General features: G+C 42.5%; 2 protein-coding genes across 2 annotated transcripts in view; one reads left to right on the top strand and one right to left on the bottom strand.

Annotated features, from left to right (window-relative positions):
- LOC106821092 (nucleoporin NUP188 homolog) overlaps nt 1-23,078 on the bottom strand; it is a gene marked incomplete in the record, with an annotated part of 45,354 nt that overhangs the window by 11,645 nt on the left and 10,631 nt on the right. Inside the window, 10 exon segments of the mRNA XM_014825744.1 lie at nt 3,699-3,793; nt 4,102-4,167; nt 18,227-18,340; nt 18,553-18,642; nt 19,223-19,472; nt 20,999-21,102; nt 21,415-21,497; nt 21,764-21,896; nt 22,009-22,114; nt 22,473-22,631. Coding sequence (XP_014681230.1) covers nt 3,699-3,793; nt 4,102-4,167; nt 18,227-18,340; nt 18,553-18,642; nt 19,223-19,472; nt 20,999-21,102; nt 21,415-21,497; nt 21,764-21,896; nt 22,009-22,114; nt 22,473-22,631 — 1,200 coding nt within the window.
- LOC106821094 (glucose-repressible alcohol dehydrogenase transcriptional effector-like) lies at nt 14,410-18,218 on the top strand. Its single transcript, XM_014825746.1, has 7 exons — nt 14,410-14,538; nt 15,205-15,316; nt 15,410-15,522; nt 15,780-16,054; nt 16,608-16,793; nt 17,229-17,303; nt 17,449-18,218. Exons 1-7 carry the CDS (start codon nt 14,433-14,435, stop codon nt 17,695-17,697), a joined length of 1,116 nt encoding a protein of 371 aa, XP_014681232.1. The 5' UTR covers nt 14,410-14,432; the 3' UTR covers nt 17,698-18,218.

The following is a 23,078-nucleotide window of genomic DNA, read 5'->3' as shown; positions in this document are numbered from 1 at the left end:
GGGGTTTGACGATATACGGCGCCAGCAGAGGAGCACAGAGTCTCGTGAGACCATGCTGGCAAGGCTAGCTGCTGTGGCACAGCGGCAAACGCCGCAGCACTCCATGATGGCCCTCCCACCTGTTCTTCACGTCACACCTCTGCAAAGACAGCGACGAACATTCGTTGCCACGTAAAAGCACACTATATGTCGGATCATAACATACATTCATTAATTATGATTATAATGATGAAGGAGTCCGAAGTGAAATGAGAATAAAAGAATATTCATAGTAATATCTAACATTAAACTAAATTTATAAATTATTTCATCATTTATATACAACTCATATCCCATTGCGATGGTATTAAGCGTAATTTCGTATGGGTTTTAAATTATCTCATCTTATTCGACTTGTGGTAGTTTTTTTTTTTTATCAGAGATAGAAGACTATAGCATTACTATACCTTGGAGATGGATAGAAATGCTGAATGGTGAATATGCAATGTGAAATGATTGAAACAATTTGACACAACGTTTTGTAAATTAACATATTTGGATGAAAGGCAAAGCCAAAGCGCTGCCTGTGACTACGCAAATGAAACAACACATAGGGCTTACCCTGCATGCATGCGCAGCATGATAGCAGAGGTGCATGGAGTTCACTGCAAACATACGACACGTGCGAGCCTGCTACACTATTATTAGCTATCAGTCATTCAGCAAACCAGATGTTCACTCGTCTCAGCTTGACAACAATAAGACAACCAACGGGATGGGCTTATACACTCATTATATAATGTATATAATTATGTATATAATAATGTATATTAGTTATATATTTATGTTATATGTTACTTATAATATGCGTATTTATTAACTCCCCCACAGAAACATGCCTGTTGAACTGACAATTGCTTTTACAGACACATAGAATCATCGATGTGAACGCATCATGCTTATTAGGACCAAATGATCAAACGCCATCACAGACGAGAGAGTACATCAATGACTATTCATGTATTATCTCCAGTGAATAAATATGTATAAAATGGCCACGCTTCCTGTATAGTAAAGCATATCCACAACTTCCTCTTTTTATTTATCCCGAAATAACTTATAATAAACGATTGATTACTCAGCTCTATAAAGCTAAAAGAAAACAATATATAAATAATTAAATAATTAATAATAGTTTTACAATTAATTATATAATTAACGATTATATTACATTATGATTAAATTTTCTCCTTAGTGTAGACTCGCTTATCGCCTCGTGCATTTGTAGCAGTATGGCGTAAGAGTCTGCATCGCGATCCACCAGTTGGCTCGCCTCCTGTTCCATCCGCTTGGGGAGGTTGCGCACACCGTTGCATGGTTGCGAGCAGTGCAGCACTGTATCTTAGAATGAGCACCGTAGTTTCGATGAGACAACACATATCGTGCGGGATGCGCGAGCTGCCATCACGACTGCTGCCCTGGATAATTCTGCACAACGTATGTTATCATCTATTATAAGATATACACTGTACTTTTTTAATCAATTAAAAAGAGAATGTCAAATTCAGACAGACGAGTATAGTTGCGTCTAGGTATTCACTTATATTAATTTAATCTATTCCACCTCGCCATGATCGATAGGCAGCCTTCTATTAAAAAAAAAAGGGCATACCATCGTTGCGCATCAGATTCTAAAACAATGCTCCAGCTAACGAATTCGACATAGTTACATGAACCTTGACGTACAGATACAAAACTGAGGAGTTTGCAAGACTGATCAAAAAATATAAAGATGTGTCTTTATCTTCTTAGACAGGAGTAACTCAAAAAATTTGAATTGTTTGGAAATGAATAGGAAGAACACTACTTTACCATTGACCACGACATGAGACAGAGATATCTGCTCGAGAAATTGGTGAGCATCAACCCGCTTGCGTCATCTGACAGACGAGCACGATAGCGACTCAAGCATCATCACTCACAGTGAGCCTTCAGCTCTGCATGGAATGAAATTTCCTCCTAGCAGAAGAGCGAAAATCCTTTATAGCATTTCAGAGCAATGAAATAATCTTCAAAATCAGATATTCGTTGCAAAGACTGTCTGAATTGTAACAGCTGATAAGAATGGGCAGCGAACTCGTCAGAGTTGCAAAATGTGATGGATAGATCCAGAAAGCAGGAATGGAAAGACAAACAGAAAAGAAGGATTGCGATCAGTACAGAGAGCGGAGTTGGATCACAAATGCAGAGGAACGCATGTGGGCATGATGATGAATGTGAAAAGCATGTTACCGAGCCAATATTAAAAAAACGTCTCGCCACGCATCAACAGAAGTAATGGACTTGCGATCATCTTGGTTTGCCTGCCTCGTCACATCTTGTGCTCTGTAATAATCTTGACCACGAAGACAATCGATTGTCCTTTGTATCAGGTCTTCATGAAGTCTCTTAGGTTCCTTATCCAGTTATGTATGCAAAGTAACGCATTATCTGAATAGCGCACTGGATCATAAATTAGCGTAATGTATACACTGATATGATCACTCTTCAAACCTTACTCGGGCCACTCACGACAATGCCAATAAGATGCATTGACCTTATGGACAGGCTGCCTGTTCATAAGAGGTGGTTTCACTAAAAGCTTGCCTACAAAGGACAACCACAAATCAATGATTGAGATGTCTAATATGATTATATTCCAGAAAGACGACCAAAAATATACCAGAGATCCATATCACCAGAATCGTACTATTATATTATTCAAATCAAATTTCTGAGTGAAACATGAAGTATTCCGGCAGGATGTAAACTATCATTGTCTAGCCCCAAGACGATAACCTGAAGTGAATTAAAACAAACTAGCGTACATATATACCAGAGCCGGCTCCGGGTCTGAATGTACTTGGCTAAAGTTTTCAAGTGCAGGGAAAGTTACAGCGCAGTTCACCTCTGTTTAGCACATGTCACATCTCTGCGAGCACAGTCGCGTACAGACGCACATGTTTTCACTGACTGAACTGAATCTAACATTAAGTAGCGCAGTAGTCGTCCGACTTCTTGCCAATGAAATAAATACTGCGCAACCGTCAGTAAAAGCAAGCATATGATAATGCTAGCCGTCCTGCTTGATCTCTGCGATGAGCTGCCTCTAGCTTCCGATCGACCTTTGCCTCGATTACTCGAATCTCATCATGCGAGTTCTGCTGTCTACTCTCCTTCTCTGCTCACTTCGCTACTCTCTCATCTGCTTCTGCCATCTGATCTTGCTCTCTCTCTTCTTCTCGCTTCTCTCTCTCTCTCTCTCTCTCTCTGACCTCTGCTGTGGGTTATCCGGGACGCACGCCCTCTCTCCTCTCTTCGCCTATCTCTCTCTCTCTCTCTCTTCCCTATTTCTCTACCCCTCTCTCTCTCTCTCTCTCTTCTCCATTTCTCCCCTCACTCTCTCTCTCTCTCTCTCTCTTCTCCATTTCTCCCCCTCACTCTTCCTTCTCTCCTTCTCTCTCTCTCTCTCTCTCTCTCTCTCTCTCTCTCTCTCTCTCCCCTCTCTCTCGTTCCCTCTCCATCTTCCATCCATCATTTCTCTCTCTCTCTCTCTTCTCCATCCCTCCTCTCTCCCGCTCTTTCTTTCTACCGCTGTCACGCTTTCTCTTTTTCCTTCTTCCTCACTTTCCCTCTCCCTCTTCCCTTCTTTCACCCTTCACTGCACAGTGACATCTTACTTCTCTCTGAGTACAGTCATGGCTGTTTCCCGTCTACCAGTCCATAAAGCAGCTACAAACTCTACTGCAGCCCTCTGCAGCTCAGCAGGGCATTTCTGAAATACAATACATTATGAAAATCAAACTAGAAATGCAATGCTACCTTACCTGAATACCTTATCTGACAAGATTCAGACAAATTTTAAATTTCACTTGCGCACTGACAACGAAAATATAACTCATCTTAAAATAATGATAGCTAATTAATATGTTCTATGACTCTATGCAGGTATTAAGTGGTAATTGAAAATGTACGTACAAATATAAACCACATATGATTTATAAGGGTATTAGAAACAGCAACATTTCAGTCACACGAACACAGAGCCACTTCTAGGTCCATATGATTAGAGAATATAATTACCTGTCTATCAGTCTGAATGATTTCCAAAACGGCATGCAGGCAGCTAAACTTTCCCATCTCAAACCTCTGTAAAATACATCGGTAAAATATATCTGTAAAATATATCAGTAGCCAATATAGTTTTTCATAACTTATATCATCGACACATTGAAATATGATTACGTTAAAGAGATGAACATATACCACTATTATTGCTCTCTTGAAATACCAGTCCTATCCATTGGGAAGCATATGTCTGTTTTGTGCGCATATTTGTACTAAAATATAGCCGTTGAAATGTTTTGCACATTATAGTGTAGAGGATGACTTTTTTCGACTTTGTGAAAACAACTTCAATACGAATGTAGAGGTTGGTATTATTCATCTTTGGTTGCTATAACAGAACTCTGCGAGGTGGCCGTTTCTGAAAGCTCAGAAACTGAACTTTCAGAAACCACCACCCTGCAGAATACTTGAAACACATCACTGGTTGGGGTAGCCCGACCAGGCTGTGCGACCGATTGTCTATACAATCTATACAGTCTGGTCTTCTAACCCTAGCAAGACCGTTTCTTGGAGCTATGGTTGGGGGAGAGTTAGAATAAATGAGTGTATTGGTAGTCGAAATGTCTTGCAAGCCTTTAAATCTACTTCAACCATGATGGAACAAGAAGCTGTCAGAGAGCTGTCTCAATTTGTATCCACCCGTATTTCATCTGGGGTAAAGTGGGATAAACATATTAGTCAAGTCTGCACAACAGAAGATAACTGAAAATGGATTCGACCCTTGAGACTCATTAATCTGAAGTTATAATTATAACTGCTATCAAATTAGGGCATCGTTTTCCATTGAAATAGGCTTTTCTATTATATACCTATCTATATATATAAAGTTGTTCCGCCGAATTAATGTGTTCGTGCATAACTAGAAAACTCCGCAGCCTAGAGGAAAACTAAATATATTTTCAGAATCAGCACGTCTGGGAGGTGGTTCTGGCTGAAACAAAAATTTAAAAAAGTTAAAAAGTTAAACATTCATAAAACATCTCTAGTTGGATCATAGATGCTCGGTTCACGTAGTAACACAAATCGCGTCTGAATCTGGTGTTATAAACGTAAGCGATGCAGTGGGGCTCATCAGTAACATCCGTCTGCTACAATGGATTGAGGGTGCGGAGTCCCAGCTGGGGACTTATTTCCCTTTTTTCATATTTTTCCTTACCTACCTCTTTTAGTATTATTTCTAAAAATTTCTAAATTAATTTAAATTAATTAATTAATTTAATTAAATGTTTTATTAGTTTATTAATTATTTTTAATTTTTAAAATGTTTTATCTTCTTTGATTTGCTTATACATTTTTTACTGTTTGAGATGCGGATGGATGGCGATGGGAATGGGGATGCGGTGCGATGAGATGGGATGGCATTTGGATGCACACTGAAACTGTGAACGAGATATAGGGAAGCTGGAGGCATGGGATGGGATATGGGATGCGGTGCGGATGGGATGGGATGGGATGGCATGCAATATGAGGCATGATGGATGCATGGATAGATTAGATAGTTAGATTTCCTTTTTTTCCTTTTTTCCCTTTACCTACCTCTGGATATGTTTTTTTAATTTTTATAGTATTTTTAATTTATTAATTTATTTAAATTTATTATATTTTTAGTTTATTATTATTCTTTATTTTTTAATGTCTTTATCTTTTGATTTCTTATTATTTTTACTCTTTGGGATGGGATGGGATGGCGATTGCCGGATGGACATGGCATAGTGCGGGATGCACTGAATGTGATGCTGATGAGATGGGATGGATATGGATGGGATGCGGTGCGATGCGCACGATGCATGGAATCGGCATGGATGCAATGGCATGGATAGATAGATAGTTTAGATTTTTTTGGTATTTCTTCTTTCAACCAAGCGGTCACCAGCTGAGTAACGCCACTGATTTCCCCGGGCAACGCCGAGTATGCCGCTAGTTCTATTATATTTTTATTTTCTATTCTAGTATATGGTACGAAAAAATTGCGCTTGTGCCTTGCTTTGCGCGTTCGCGTTCATGCTATTGTTTACACAATGCACACACTATACAACAACAACAACAACAGCAGGGGCAAACTGCATGCAGTGCCCCTTCCCAGACTCAGGATAATAGAGTAGAAGTAGTAGAATTGAGATAGATAGATAATATAGATAGATAATTAGAATAGTAGAATTGAGCCAGAGCGAAAGCGCCATCTGTCGTGGAGTTTGCAGCCGGGGTCTGAGAACAATATATACATACATAATTTATATATATACATTGTAATTTGTATATATTGTTCTCAGGCCGAGGTCATGCACACACAAAGTGCAACACGTTTTATTTATAAATCTGTGTTATGGGTAGGGGCAACGAGCGGATTTTTACTCGCACGATCGCCGCGAAATTTGAAAAATCGCTCGATAGAACGCCGTGTGCCGTGCAACGTCACGCGATTTTAATGGCCGACCGAGATCGCCCGCTATCGCAAAATGTTAGATATTTTCGGAGCGATTATTTAGGCTCGGGCCGATTATTATCGTCGATGTCGCGTTGACGGGTTATTTTGTCGCCGATCGATTTTTCTAACAACTCGGACGTCGCTTGTTGATTATCATTGTGATGTTAATATGATTCGAATCGAGTGGACGTACGCGTACGCGCTCTCAAATTCGCTACGTTCACGTGGTGCCCTTCAGGTGGATCGTGGCGATAAAAAATGCTTACGTTGGCCCTTCGTGAGTCGGGTCCGAATTAAGAATCGCTGGCAATTTTAATTTGCCGCGACCTTCGCGTGCGATAAAGTCGCTCGGGTGCTGCCGGCCTAGCATTAGAAAATATTAAGTTATATGGCGTCAAGTGAAAGAGAATGTCTAAACTACTAGTACTAGCTACTCCCAATTCAACTAGGGGAGACGTGATTCTAGGACGCCACAAGGCGCTGCAGTAAAAAAGTTAAGCAACTATTGTATTGGCAAGTATTAATTTTGTAAACATGCCCGCCGTAGCGTGCGTAGGCACAGCACTTGGGCGTTCAATAATAAAATGATGGTTAATAAATAGCTAACTTGTCTAGCTACTACCGACCGTACAGTACAGTTTAATTTATTTTTTTTTTTCTTTTTTTTTTTTTTTTTTTTTTTTTTTTTTTTTTATTTTTTTTTTGTTTTTTTTTTTTTTTTTTTTTTCCTTCTTTTTTTTTTTTTTTTCTTTTTTTTTTTTTTTTTTTTGTTTCTTGTTGTTTTCTTTTTTGTCTTTTTTTTTTTTTTTTTTTTTTTTTTTTTTTTGGTTGTTTTTTTTTTTTTTTTTTTTTTTTTTTTTTTTCATTTTCTTTTTTTTTTTTTTTTTTATTTTTTTTTTTTTTTTTTTTTTTTCTTTTTTTTTTTTGTTTGGTCATTAATATTTGATTTGCACCTGAATAGACTTGACTTCGAAACCGTGCAGGATTACACCGCTTCGAAACATAGCAGCGCACGGCCATTGTGCATGTGCATCAGAATGACACAGTAGGTAGGTTGTGTTTATTATACTGGTCGTTATACTGTATACTAGCTATATAAAGGTGTCGTAACCTACTGTGCTGAGTACTTGGTGTTATTCTGTGCATGACAAGATGAGGCTGTCGCGCTATGTAGGTTGAGCAGGTATATTGACGGTATTGAAGTGAAGTTAATTTAGGTCAATCACAACATATAAAGACTATTACTATACAAATAGGGGGAGCGTAGATCGATAACTGGTACTGTACACTGGTAGTCTAGTACCTGACACACGTTGTATTTCATTAACCAATCATTTATTGATGCAAACGCGTCCCAAGTGCTGTGCGGCGTAGGCGATAGCATACCGTGTTATATGAATATGTGATATGATCGGTTTACAACTTTCAATCACAGCACTTGAGGCGCGTTTCCAATAACAATATAGTAGTTAATGCTAAACGATAAGTATACGCAAATCTATTTACTACATTAGTTTCCTATACCTCTCTTTGCGCGATTATTGCACAACACATTTCCTGCAATGCGCCGTCCCAGTCAACAAACGCTGGCCTGCACCATGGCTGCCGCAGGCACAGTTGGACAAATAATATATAGCTATACATTTATTTTCTGGACACTGGAGAAACATACTATAATACCCTACCCGACTACGAAATTGAATATGGGCGTAGTTGATACTAAACTAGACGCACGTTTAGACGTCTCGTCTAACCACGCGCTAAATATTGCAGTGTTGACACGCTATCCAACCTCCAAAATACGTGCTGGCCCGCTCCAAGTTAGCCCCTTACGCAAGACAGCGGCTAACTTAGGGCACACACAACCAGTTCATCAGAATTACAGCTCTAGCGTGTCAACTGCTTACTGCAATCCTGTGACCGTAGCTGCGCACTAAGTTTGCGCAATGGCGCATGGCGCATAGCTCTATTTAGGTTCACGTAATTGGTGTACGTCGCTGTACTAGCTGTCTGCGCCGGTGAGTGCACTGTTCGGCGAGCCAGCGAACTTGGGCGCGTTGGGAGAACTGGATGAACTACCATTTTAACAACTTACTATTACAACCGATTTTTTGCCCTCAGAAAACTAAATATAGCTGAATATAGTTCTCACCTTGACAGTACTCGGAATATTACTGATCACACCAACATTAAAAGCATTTTATGTAGTCTTATCACCATAGCAAAATGGTAATTTGGACCAGATCATACAGCAAGAAATTTTACCAGGTCACGTTCGGTAACGCGACCGAGAGTTCCTAGACGACGAGCGTAGGCTACGGGCTCGTGCGGAGGCAGCCCGATTCGTCACAGCCAGTGAGCGTTGCGGACACGCTACGACGCGCATGGTGAGTTGCGGGCCAATTATGAGCGGCCGGGCGGGCGGCCGGCGGGGGGGCGGGGGCGCCAAGTTGTCGCGATGACTGGATTGTCCGTTACGAGAATGGCCTGGCCCATGATTTCGTAACGAAATCAAGGTATACAAAACGTGATTTACGTTACGAAATCAAGTCTACAAGGGAGTAATTTCGTTAACCGACAGAAATCAGTTACAAGCGACCAGGTAATTTCGGCTTAGGACAATCCAAATAGTCTTACAAAAGTAATTTCGTTTACTAGAAATGAACCTAGCTGCGAGTCATTTCGTGTGACGAATCACGCATACCTGCGGGTCAATTTCGGGTTACGAATACATGCTAGTTTCACTGCTTGGCGCTCGCCAAATAGCTTCGCCAATGACCTTGACTTACGTTCACAGATATCATTTGGATTTCAGTAACTCGAAATCAAGTCTACAAGTGATTTCGTTACGAATATAAACTACCATGCAGAGTGAATTCGTGACGAAACAGGCTTACGGGCGGAGTCGATTTCCTGGACGAATCATGCTACTGCTGATTTATTTCGATTACAAACTCATGCGACACTTTGGGCTCACGCCCGCGCGACGCCAAGTGCTAGCATGAACTTGATTTTCTTACTCTTATTGATGCTGGTTTTGATTTCGCTATTCTGAAATTCATGCACACTTGATGCGCGCGCGAGCGCGCAAATGTGCATGAGCGATTTTTTTCGGTTAGAAAAGGTCGTATATGTTGCATAACTGCGAAGTCGGGATGTTCGTACGAAGAATCTCATGTTACCACTTGGGCGTTGGTGAGGTGCGGGCGCCAAGTTTCGTGCGGGGCGGCATTTTCTTTCTGGGAGGGGCGGGGACTTTATGAATGTTTTTTTTATTTCCAGGTTTACCGGGGACAAAACATCTTTTTTCAAAAAAGTATACAAAAAGACTGAATTTCGTACGATAATCAGACGTGTCTACAAAGATAATTCGTTACGAAATCACTCCAGCTATGGCGACGTGATATCTCGTTACGGAAATCAGCTTACTGCCGAACCTCGAATGATTTCGCTTCCCGAATCAGCACCTGCAAAATCGATAATGATTTCGTGACGAATAATCATGCTTACAACTTGGTGTGGGGCGCCAGTGGTTTGCCGCATGAAACTGATTCCGTTAAACGAATATCAAGTCTCACAAAAGTGATTTCGTTAACCGAATCAAGGTCTACAAGTGACATTTCGTCTGACGAAATCATAGTGAACATGCGAGTAAAGGACTAGAACACTAATTAAATATATTCACACATAATTAAATTAACTTAGAATGATAACCAACTAATAATCACGCAAGTGTCACGCCATATCACTTCCGCAGTAGTGATTTCGTAACGCAAAATCAAGCGTTATGCCTACATTGGCGCGCCGCGCACCGCGCGCCAAATGTGTCTGCCATATTTCGGTGAACGAAAATCACTACGCAGTAGCTGATTTCGTTCCACGATTGACTACGCCAGTAGACTTGATTATGGCGTCCACGCAATCACCTCCAGTAGTTGAATTTCACGTAACGAACATCCCTTATTGTTAGACTCTGATTTCGTCTACGAAATTCAAGAATTCAGTGTAACGAAATCAGTTTCATGACGACAGTTTGCGCGCGCGCGGCCAGACGCCAAGTGTAGCAGCGACTTTCGTAACGAATGACCGCAGTAGAATCTGAATTCGTAAGACGACATGGCTAGACATTAGTCTGATTTCGCTAAACGAAATTACTTTGTAACTTGTATTCGTAAACGAAATTACATTTTGTAGGACTCGATTTCGCTGACGAACATTACTTTGATAGACCTGTGATTCCGTACGAAAATCAACTTGTTAGGACTGCAGTTTCGTATACGAAGACAACTCAATGAAGTTGCGTAACAAACAATGAGTCATGCGACACTTGGCGCCCCAACGCAAATGGGCGCACTCTGCCTGATTGCCGGAAATGTGTGTGATGTGTGCGAAAGCCGATGTGTGCGCTGTGTGCTGCCGCGTGGATCTGTGTGAGGCAGCCGGGACCCGGACCGCAGCACTGTGTCGTGACGTCCGTGCGTGGGCGCGTGTGCGTGTGCGTCCAACGCCTGACCACGAACTGGGCCGTTGTGCGTGTACGTGTGCGCCACCGATGTACCGTGCTGTCGTATGACGTGTGCGTGGTGCGGTTGAATGAGAGTGAGGCACGAGAGACGGGAATCGCGATGATGTATGTGTCGTTGTGTGCGTCCTCGGTGCGTGGTGCGTGTGCGCTCGTAGGTCGTGCCGCGTGTCGTGGTGCCGTGTGGTGCGTCGGAAGAGAGAGAGAGAGGGAATGGGGAGATGTCATGTGTTGAGGTGTCTCGGACCCTGTGGCGGTTAGTGCCTGTGTGCGTCGTGCCGCGCAGGCGCGCGACCCCGGGCGAGTAGGATCGGAAGGGCGTTGGCCCACGACAGCGCGTAGTGGGCGTTGTGAGAGTATGAGAGAGGAGGGAAATGGAATGGTGATGATGTCGTGTGGCGTCGTGCGTTGTGGTTGGTTGCGTGGTGCGTGTGAAGAGGAGAGAGAGAGATGAGAGTAGACGAGAGAGATGAGAGATGAGAGAGGATGAAGAGAGGAGAAGAGAGACGAAATGAGATGAGAGCAGAGAGAGAGGGAAAGGGAAATGTGTATGTGTGTGTTGTGTGTGTGTGTGTTGCTAGTGTGTGTTGTGCTTGTGTGTGTATGCGGTGAGTCGAGGAGACGAGAGCTGTCAGACGGGTGTCGTGTGTGTCCGAGTTCGCAGAAATAAGAAACGGAGAAGAGAGAGAGCTGTGCGCTGGTTGTCGTGTGCTGAGAGAGAGGAGAGAGCCTCAGAGAGGTGTTGTGTTGTGAGAATAGAGAACGAGAGCGAAGAAGAGGTCGTGCGCGTGTGTGTGTGTGAGAGAGAGAGGAGGCAGCCTCGAGAGGTGTGTGTGGTGTGTGGAGAATATTATGAGAACAGAGACCAGAGCTGGTGGGTCTAAGAACGCGTGTGACATTGTGCTCATTGTGAGAGAGAGAGAGGAGAGAGAGAGCTCAAGAGGGAGCTGTGTGTGTGAGACACTACGAGAACGATGAGAGAGAGCTCGTGCGCGACGTGTGGTGTGTGTGATGGTGTGAGGAGAGAGTGAGCCATCAGAGAGGTGTGGTGTGTGGAGAAATTAGAGAACGAGAGAGAGACGAGAGAGAGAGAGAGAGCTTGTGCGACGTGTGTTGTGTGATGAGAGAGAGAGCCGAGAGGGCGCGCGATGGAGAGGCGATGAAGAGAGGATAGACGGCCAGCAGAGCGTCCCGTACGCAATCATGCGTGTAACGCGTCAAGTCGCGGCGATTCACTGTTGTGAAGTGGATGTCGCGACGCGTAGGCCTGGAGGCTAGGCGACCGGTTCCCGGTCACGCGGAGCCAGCTGCGTAAATTGCTATCGGCTATTGCCCGACTCTCAATCACAATGACGTCTCCAAACACAAGACGCATAATTAAAACAAAGATGCGTGCAATTTTGCTGTGGTAAATCATTTTGAGTTTTAAAGTCAATAATCAGAGCAGCCTTCTGTCATTGTCATTCCCGTGTTACTATCTGACTCGGTAACCACAGCTGCTCTAATAACAGACTTTACGCATCATTTAGTACTACACTCCTGTACGCTAGTCAGATGAACGTCCTGTGTTACACACTGACCTGATTTCTGTGGTCGCGACTATTAGTGCATTACAGTAAAAACCCGCGCGTATAAGAACATAGAGGTTTGTTCCAAGTTGAGCCTCAACATGTTTCTTATATAAATGGCTGTGCTTACTGAAAAATTAGTGACTCAAAGTTCTTGAAATTAGGCTTTCATTGTTTCTACTTTTATATTACATGCTACTAGCTGAAACCGCGGCTACGCGCGGGCTTAGTCCACTCTGATGCATGTGTTACCAGTACAGTAGTGTTATGTGTAAGGTGTTATATGGAGAGTTAGTTGTTGAACACTGTTTTTGTTTATGCGGTTGAGATATTATTATATGATATATATAATATAATTATTATATAATATTATATTATTTAATAGATATGATCTGTTATTGTGAGCATGGCAATTGGGCAATTGGCCATTGGCATTGTTGATTGCATCGAATTGTTGAGCGGCTCGTCTTTTTTATTTTACCTGTGTTTCTTTTTAAGTCTTCTATCTGCATGGAACACATCAAGAACCTGACTTTAAAAATCTTAGCCTAAACAGGCTTTCTTATGTAAAGGGGTCTGAATGGGGAATTTTAGCACTAACATGTTCTATAAATCTATGTTCTTATACGCGGTTTTTACTGTACGTGCACATGATAGATGTCTCGCGCTACCGCAAGAAAGTCCATTAGAAGATGGCAACGGTAAACATTAAAGCAGAACGAGAAATTGTACAGTGCATGATTTGGTGAATACGAAGGTTTCGAAGACATTTTTAATCGTTTACTCTAGACAATTCCTGTTACTCAGCAATACGTAGGTACAGCGGCGGATTAAGGCTACACTGGTGGCCCTAACATCTGACCAATCTTGGGTGCCGCTCGAAAGTAATACTTCTGAGAATATCTTGTTTCATTAGTTAATAATACACAGTGAGTCGAGCTCTTTTCGTTGAAGCCTAACTAATCTATTTTGGGTTTTTACACGATTGCAGTTGTGAGAAAGACCTCTCTGTTTGTGCAGTTAGTTGTATAAAAAGTATTCTTAATCGCAATTTCAACATTTCTGAAAGGCACTCGCTCTAGTTTAGTTTCTGTAATTGTGTTGTAAAGTCATGTTGAGTGAAAGAATGTTTTCTTGGTGTTTTTAAACTATGAAGATACATTAGAATGGAATGGCTGAAGCTCGATTAAGACCAAAGTGTTGTCATGCCAGGCAGTGGGCCCCTTGTGGTACACCTGGGAATTGTCCGCAAATGCAGACGTTATAACTCCGCTTTGCTAATCTGAGGGTGCGGGTTTAACCATTACTGGGGTCTTTTTAATCATTACTGGGGTCTGCGTCGGCTCGGACTAACTGGGAAGTACAAATCTTTTTATTTTCCACCTTTTCCACTTTGGTGGTGCCACTCCTTGCCCTTGGTGTCCCCTAAGCCAGTGCTTAGTCTGCTTAGTGGTTAATCCGGCACTGGGTAGGTATCATGAAAGTGGGAAAAACACTGGAAAACTCTCGCAATAGTTACTTTAAAGTAGGGTCAAATATGCAGTCTGTACGCTCCTAGTTAGCGCACGCTAAGTTATCGCGCGTGTGACGCGCGCTAAAATTCGTAGTCTGTACGGGGTATTAAGCTGACCTTGGAGTAATCATTCTGACCTTGGAGTAATCAGTCAGAATGCTTACTCCAAGATCCAAGAGCTGACGTAACGGATGGCCTGCTAAACATGGGCACGTACATGTTGGTTATAGATTACTGCTGGAACTTCTCCGAGGCAGGATGATAGAGGATAGTCCCCTGAGCAGTAGACAGCTACTGTACAGCCAGCATTCTCATACGATCAACACGGCCCATAGCTTCACAGTCACGTCGTACAATGTGCTAGGTATGGATGTTTGTAATAGTCTTACTGGGAATACCAGCCAATGTAACAAATGACAAATGCTATGTAGGCCTACTATGCCATGGAGGCACACCGATGTGTCTCCGGTAACATTATTGTCCATACATACCAGGTAGAGTAGTACATGATTTGTAACTCATTAAAACTAGTACTAAGTCAAGAACATATAGTATTAACCAATATGGGTCTTTGTAAATGCGGATTAATGTTCATCTGCTATTAGTGCAAAAGCTACACATTGTTTACTGTGTTACTGTAGGAAATATAGCTCTGTGATAAAATTGTACCTGGCTTTAGTTTGTCTTTAGTTTTGTTGGTTTTGGCTGGCGTTACTGTGGCCCAATACAGAAGAGTCAATATCAACTATAGCTAGGCTATAGTAGCTCCAAGAAATGTCAATCATATGTTGAATGAAAGTTATATTTAAGATGGGTATCTGTGTTATTCTTGCAGCCTTGTTGGACTAGGCTTTAGTATGCCGTTGACACATAAGCATAATATGCATAATATCAAGAGCGTATAAAGATACTTAATACGCTCTTGATAATATCAAGAGCTAATAATACCTAATAAAGGTATACTAATAAAGGTATTATTAGCTCTTGATAATATGCATAGCTGCTAATATTCGTGTTAATTGTGGTCTAGCTGAGCACGCGCTGTATCACGACATCCACATGTACGAGCAGACGCCCGTGAACCTACGACCGATGAATGCCAGACATCCCCTCATTCTCGCCGAGCTGCTGCTGCACAATAGGTGAGAGGTCGCATAGAATTTACTTAGTAATATAATAAATATACAGATCAAATTTTGATTCGATAAATGTTGATGTCACCGATTTGTTGTCAGTGACATTATTTGTCTGCAAGAGGTGAGTCAGGAGTACTACACTACCCAACTCTTGCCAGACCTACAAAGGCAGGGATACGCGGGTGTGTTTCACCGACGAGCAGATGACCTGGGTAAGGGATATTACGGGTCATTTCTGACGACAAACGTGTAACCACTGAAACCTGGTATGATTTTAGTAGGCCTTCATTTGAAAACTTACTGCACTGTAACATTTTGTCAAACAATTTATCAGTCATAATATCAATATGTATTATCAACTACTCTAGCTACTATTGGTATTATTGTCATCATATTTATTATTATTATTATATTAGTAGATGTATTATCGATTACTTTATTATTGCCATTATTCGTTATGCTTCACTAGGGCAGCCTATATGTTATAAGCAGCAGCGGTTTGAGCTGGTTCAGGAGGAGACCCACGCCGTGAGGGAGCTGGCACGCGACAAGCTCTATGAGACGGGTGTGCTACGGGAGGATGACGATGTGGATGCGGAGGAGAGCATCATGCGGAAGCTGCAGCATCCCTGTCTGCTCGTGCTCGCGAAGCTGCGCTGCAAGCTCACCGGCAGGCTGCTCACCGTCGCCAACGTTCACACGCTGTGGGGAGAACTCGGCTTTCCCGAGATACAGGTCGTGCAGGTGGGGAATGTAGCTCGTTACACGATCATGATGTACCTAGTACCCAGTAGTGTATCTAGTATCTAGTCCAGGGGCGGATCCAGGATTTTTGAAAGGGGGGTGTCCAGGAAGAAATAAAGGGCACTTTTTCCTGCTTAATTTTTCTGGTGTTTTAAAAAGCTGCAGAATTTTTTAGGGGCACTTGAAATTAAAGGGGGTCTGGACCCCTCGGACCCCCCACCCCCCAGATCCGCCCCTGTAGTCTATGTATCTATGTAGACTGTGTAGTGTGTATCAGTGTTTAGTCGTTATAGTGGGAATGCACAGGAATTGTGGACCTAGTACATGACCTAGCTGTAGGTAATCCTAGCAGGTAGGTACAGCTAGGATGATTATCTCCCAAAGAAATCAGTGTTTATGTTGGCGTTTATCCGGGTGACACTGAAATGGTAGTGCCCGAGTTTCAATTCCGAATGGCCGCATGTCATGCAAGCCGTGGTATGACCGAACATCTGCTACATGAAATTTACAGTGTGGATCAACTGGTCACATTATGGCCAACATTGTGTTGTAGATAGCGTTGTCGTTCCGCAAGATGGTGGAATACGCCGGCGGAGCAGACGCCACATACATCTGCTGCGGGGATTTCAACTCGACGCCATTCCTTCCCGGCTATTACCTAGTGAAGCACGGGGGGCTCAACGACCACATGCTAAACATCTGCTCAGCGCCAGACTCCACTACAGCAAGAAACGCAGAGGTATTGCTACTTGCGATCTTATTGTGACTGTTCCAACGAAACTCAGGTTTGATTGCCCTGTCGTAAATGCTCTACGAAAACATATCATATGTACATGCACGCTGATTCCTTTGTGGCTAACCAAACCAAATGCAAACGCTGGCGCTTTGACGTGATCATGACGATTCGCGATTTAATGGTAAAACAGATACTAGCACTGTAACGGGACATAACGTACATTCGTATTGGCATCTTGATCGTAGCTCTACAATACATGGGTATAAGAACAATCCTGACTGAGTTCATCTCTGTGATTTGTTAAGCAGATTGGACTCTCTAGAGGGTGGCAGATTACGAATGAACGAATGATGCACAAAGTGCACTGGTGACAGGCGAACATTACAGGATGTATGCTACATTTTCCCTCATGGGCTAAAATAGATTTGCACTTTTCAGGCTTCTAAAATAATGGACATATTTGCTGGTGCTATATGTCACTCGGCAAAGGTGAAGAGTGCTTACGAGACAGTGGTAAGTGGTAGGAATTGACCATTTTCCCGGCATTTTCTATGCTGAATATCCAGAGTGATGGTAAATTGGTAATGCCAAAACCGATTGTCAGTGCAGCTCCCAACAAGCAGTGTTACTGCTAATTAACACTTTCCTTCTCCTACAGCTGGGCCAGGAGCCGCGCATCACCAATTGGGCCCTGATGGACTGGCCACTGTCCCCGGAACTGGGAATATTCGAGGAGTGCCTAGACTACATCTGGTACAGCCATGGTAATCTACGATCGTGTGCAGTGCTGCAAATGCCAGAGCGTGAGGACATCGCGAGACACTCTTGCATTCCTAGTGTGATCTTCCCATCTGATCACATTTCCATACAAGCAGTCATGCAGTTCGTGGGATTGCTGTATTATTGAATCTAATGAATGCACAATGGAATTTGACAAGTACGTATCTGATATTTCTAATGTTTAAGAGTTTCAATCAATATATTTAATTTCTTATGATTATATAAATTTTCATATTAGCATATAATAGTATACTAGTATATATATAGTATAAATTTGAATATACCTCGAGTTTCCAATATTATTTGTTTTAATTGAAATGAAGTATCACATATATAGAATTATGATATTTCCTTAATCATAAATAAAATTATAAAGGAAATCATGAAAGGAAGGAAGCCTTATGTAATTTCTTTGTCATTGGTCCTGAGATATTATAGAGTAAGAGTGGCTGGTAGCCTTCCAGGGTATATATCAATGCAGCACATAGATAACGTACATTTGCTATTATACCAGCTGCTATTATGTTTGACATGGTCCATATTTTTTAATTAACACGTGTGTGCGTGCATGTGTGTGTGTGCGTATGTACAATATAATAATTGTAGATCTTTTACTTAAAAAATACCACAAGTTTTAAATTAAGAGAAAACATTACCTTGCTAGTGCCGGTATCCAATTCGGTGAGACTCAGAAATAGCTCTATGAGGCCTGGTTGAGTTTTTACACAGGTAGCTAGGAATTCGAGAATTGCTATCTTCAGTCTCACATCCTGGTGAGGGATAAAAATAGTTCAGAGTTAGAGGTGTACTATTTTACACATGCTCATTTGTTTGTTAATGCTGGTTTATATATAGCTATTTAATTGCTAGACAACAATATTATGTACCTGTTATTGGTGCATAAACTGCTATGATATTAGATTTGAAACGTGTTTGCATATTACGAGTGGGTGTGTACGTGGAAAATATTTCCGCCACTTACCTCAGTTGGGAACTGTAGTCTTAAGACAAACACATCTCTTACTGCCTCTGCAGAACTTCCTAGGCAGGCCAACAGTGACATTGGAAAAACCTGCAAGCAAAATTAATACAATCATCTGGTAAAAATAATGAACATCATATTACATTTGCCAAACGATTTTCCAAACAAATTTCGCACCACTATGCTTCTAACAATAAACATTTATGCAATATATTGTACAGATATGCTCAATGCTATTACAATGCTTATTTACAGTGAAGAGGTTGCAAGCTTACATTCTTACTTTTACCTACGTCATTATATTAATAATAATGATAATTTCCTGATAGCAACAAATAATTCTGACACGTCCAAGTTTAACTTCAGCCGACTGCAGCTTACCTTGTGAGACCCAACTAACCGTACTATCTACTCTCTCACTAACCACGCACCACCAAATAGCTGTGACTGTACTAAACCACATACCCGCACGATTTAACTAACCATACTAACCGTACCAATAAACTAACTCTACAATCTAACCGTTCACCTACAATCATAAACCGACTCAAAGTGCAACAACCGCCGATAGAGGGCGCCAGTACGATCATACGACGACCGGCGGGGTGCCAGCGTGCTCGCACAACGATCGGGGGGGTGGGGGTGCAGGAGGGAGGCGAGACTCACGTACCACGGCGACGCGCTTCAGCAGCAGGGTGGCGAGGGCCGGCAGCCGCGGGTCGTAGCGGTGGTAGACGTACTGCGCGATGGTCGCGGTCGCGTGGCGCCGCTGCGGCCCGCTCGCCGGCTGCGCCGCTCCCAGCGTCTGCTCGACGGGCGACGCGGCCTGATCGCCCGGCTTCAGCAGCAGCAGGCGGTTGAGCACGGACAGCGCGAAGCGGAGGAGTCCGATTAGCTCGACGCCGGCACCTTCCACCCAGCTGCGGAGCGACGGCAGACAGAGAGAGAGAAGGGAGAGAGCGATGAGTGCACGTGCGAGCATGAGAGAGGTGCACGTTGTGTATTTATTATACGGTGTGGTACTATTTTATGTTGTGCTGTGTGTTGCTGCTACTGTTTTGTGTCGTTGTATGTTGCTGTTGTTGCTGTTACTGCTGTTGCCTTCGTTGTTGTTGTTGTTGTTGTTGTTTGTGTGTGTGTGTGTGTATGCGTGCGTGAATGCGTGTGCGCGTGCATGAATGCGTGTATGTGTGCGTGCGTGCATGCGTATGTGAATGTGCGTGCGTGCATGCGTACGTGAATGTGCGTGTGTGCATGCGTACGTGAATGTGCGTGTGTGCATGCGTACGTGAATGTGCGTGTGTGCATGCGTACGTGAATGTGCGTGTATGCGTGCATGAATGCATGTGTGTGTGCATGCGTACGTGAATGTGCGTGCGTGCATGCGTACGTGAATGTGCGTGTGTGCATGCGTACGTAAATGTGCGTGTATGCGTGGGTGAATGTGTGCATGCGTGCTTGAATGCATGTGTGCGTGCATGCATGCGTACGTGAATGTGCATGCGTGCATGCGTATGTGAATGTGTACGTGCGTACGTGAATGCGCATGTGTGCATGCATACGTGAATGTGCGTGTGTGCGTGTTAATCTGCATGCAGACTGTTTGATGTCTTTTCTAAATCATCTACAGATTTATGTTTCTGTTATTAGAAGTGGATTATACAATAGTCTTGCATATAAAGTTGTGCATTAACCTACAGATATACTGTATAACGTGGCTCTTCTAAATCCAGCTTATTGACTCTAAATCATGAAAGTGATATGCAGGGTGCGAAATTAACGGAGTCAAATACTCCCTGATTTGACATATGCAGGAGTCCGTGTGACTCCCTGAAAATTCTGCCATACTAACTAGTTCGTTCCGGAGCACGACTTCGCGGAATTACTGTATTTTTTCAGCTAATGTCCAAAGAAAATTTGGCAGACGTGCAACTGCATGAATCTTAAAAATAAGCACATTTTTTTAAGCGTATAATTTTGAACCTCAGACTGCGGACTCCCTCATTTTGCTGCGGACTCCCTCTTTTTGAGGGTAGGGAGTCCGTTCCCTTGTTCAAAAGTTCATTTCTACCCCTGGATATGTGTGTACAGGTTTGACGTGACTGACCGTTAATGTTTTTTTTATCACAAATCACCTACAGATTTATAGTTTCTGCTTGCCAGGCTTTAAGCATTAATTTTACGGAACAACTAGCTGCCACGATCTTATTTTTCTTTATGTCAAAATCAACTGATCACATAACAGGTATTTCCCAACAGTGCCATCTATACATAGGTGACCATGAACGTAAATGGCAGAACGTTACAGTTTTGCATCCCCGAAGAGACACGGATCCTAGGTAGTGACAGAAAACTCTGGCAGTGTGATGATGTAAACATGGTGAGACATACCATCAGACAGAGTGTTCGACTTAATATTAAGTTACTACATGTGTGAACCCCTTGCCTTGTTTGCTGCTCTAATGCCACCTGTACCTCCTCGACTCCCACGGACACAATGCTGAGCAGTGTGTTACCTGCATCAGTGTAGAGCAGACCGTCACAGCACACCTACACAGACAAAGGGGCCTTCGGTGAAAATACGTCTTAACTAAGAAAGAAACTGATGTGATTGCGCGAAGTGACACGCACACTTTTAGCATTTTGTAACCGTACAAGACACAACAGAATTACAACGGAACTGTTGTGCTAGACTGATAAATGCCTTGCTGTTCTGGAAATCCGTCTGGTCTGCCATAAACCAATTATGTTTCCTTTCACCGATGTGTGTTTTGCTATATAATCCAATATAGTGCACTGGAAACAAATGTGCTTGTCTTTAAACCTATGTGCTGCATAGAAAGCACAGGTACACTAACTAACCTGTTGAAGTGTGAACTGTTGGGATTCTGATGCCGACTTTTCAAGAGTCAGTATGTTGTGAAAGATTTCGAGACATTGCTGACCTGTTGATGGAAATCACCACACTACACATGTGAACACAGCTCTATAAACTGTAATACCAATTTTCAGAACCAACATCATATTTATATTGAACAACAATTGCTATGCACCACAACTAAAATCCGGTCGAACCGAACATGAACTGTACTATCAAGTAAGATTACAATCCTTTACGACTCCTCTTAGATACACCAAAGATTTGGACTAATTCACTTTTTTCCCCAATTTTGTGTGTGTGTGAGATGGCACAAGATTAGAATGAGCTAACCTATCAGTTGCTTCTGGGTAGGATCATTATATCTCCACTTATGGAAGCCAGCAAACACGTCTCTCATCATGAACATGAGGCTGGCAACAAGACTGCTGTTGCAGTTAGTTTGCTCCCACAGACCTTGAATCACCTGCAAGGTATGTAAAAATGCGGCTGTGATTTCCCCCACACTATGCAGCTTGTGATCAGACTACGATGCTAAATCTCACATCATGCATGCCTGTGATTGCGTTCTATTTTACCTGTCGTAAGAGCTGCAGGAAGGCTAGTGTCACTGCATACTCTCCACATGGGCATTCCAGCCCTGCAATTATGCCACCTAGAGTGCTCCTCTCCAGTGATCTCCCCCTAATGACAGAAAATATTTGACTGTATACATGTGCCATTTCATCGCAATGTTCCTCAAGTTGAACCCGTTCACGACGTGCTGTGCACGGTTACACCACCTGGTGGGCAAAATATAGAAAATTTTAACATTTTAGGAAAGTAAGTACCACCTGCTTCTTTAGGGGTGTACATACATGAAACTAGGCTGGATAGAATAAAGCAAACCGAGTAACCGGCACTAGCCACATCGTATTAGATAAGGCATACTATTTAATTTCGAGTTTAAGTTAGAGTTCATTCAGAACACGTGCAAAGTTTTACAGGAATTTGATCACTTGGGGCTTATGTATTATGAATGCAAATCAACAGCGAAACTTACCTAACTATCTGCTGGAGATTTTCCCCGCCAAGGCTCGGAAGCATGCCAGAGTTTGACACCTTCTCCCAGACGAGTGCAGGATAGACAGCAGCTACCTCAGCTGCCACCTGCAGGCAAGCTGATATCAGTTTTAGCGGTGGCTGTGCGATCTGGGATAACCTGAGAATTACAGAAACGACATGTGGTCAGCCTGAATAATTCAAAATACAGAACTCACTCCTTCTTTCCACACACTTCTTACTTGAGCGGTCATTGTACAATTGGCTTGGCACAAAGTTGCAGGACACCATGTGCCTGACATTTGTTGTCGGTTAGTTGAAGTAAAGTTACAGAGAATTTTTCAATGAGATCATGTACCCTGTACCCAGTATTCAAACTGTGGATCAATTATGATGAGAAATGTTTGAGAAAGATACTAAATATACACAAATAAAGTCAAAAATCCATGCAAGCTGCATGGGGACTGATCACTGAGATGTTGAAATGCCAAATACAGCTAAATGAGGACTGTGCTTCCACTACATTAAACATCTAGCATATGAAATGTAACATGCCAACACAAGCAAGACGTAATGACAATACATCCTATATAAATCGAAAAACGTT

Source organism: Priapulus caudatus, unplaced genomic scaffold (assembly GCF_000485595.1).
Source record: "Priapulus caudatus unplaced genomic scaffold, Priapulus_caudatus-5.0.1 Scaffold58, whole genome shotgun sequence".
Taxonomy (NCBI): Eukaryota; Metazoa; Priapulida; class Priapulimorpha; order Priapulimorphida; family Priapulidae; genus Priapulus; species Priapulus caudatus.
Note: the sequence above shows the minus strand (reverse complement) of the source record. Positions and strands in the feature narration are given on the sequence as shown.

What these genes read in the sequence shown, in the direction of transcription:
- LOC106821094 (XM_014825746.1), top strand. Translation starts at nt 14,433, where the DNA reads ATGATAGAGGATAGTCCCCTGAGCAGTAGACAGCTACTGTACAGCCAG. An exon ending in CCGACGAGCAGATGACCTGG is followed by an intron (nt 15,523 to 15,779) that starts GTAAGGGATATT and finishes ATGCTTCACTAG; the next exon opens with GGCAGCCTATATGTTATAAG. An exon ending in CCGAGATACAGGTCGTGCAG is followed by an intron (nt 16,055 to 16,607) that starts GTGGGGAATGTA and finishes ATTGTGTTGTAG; the next exon opens with ATAGCGTTGTCGTTCCGCAA.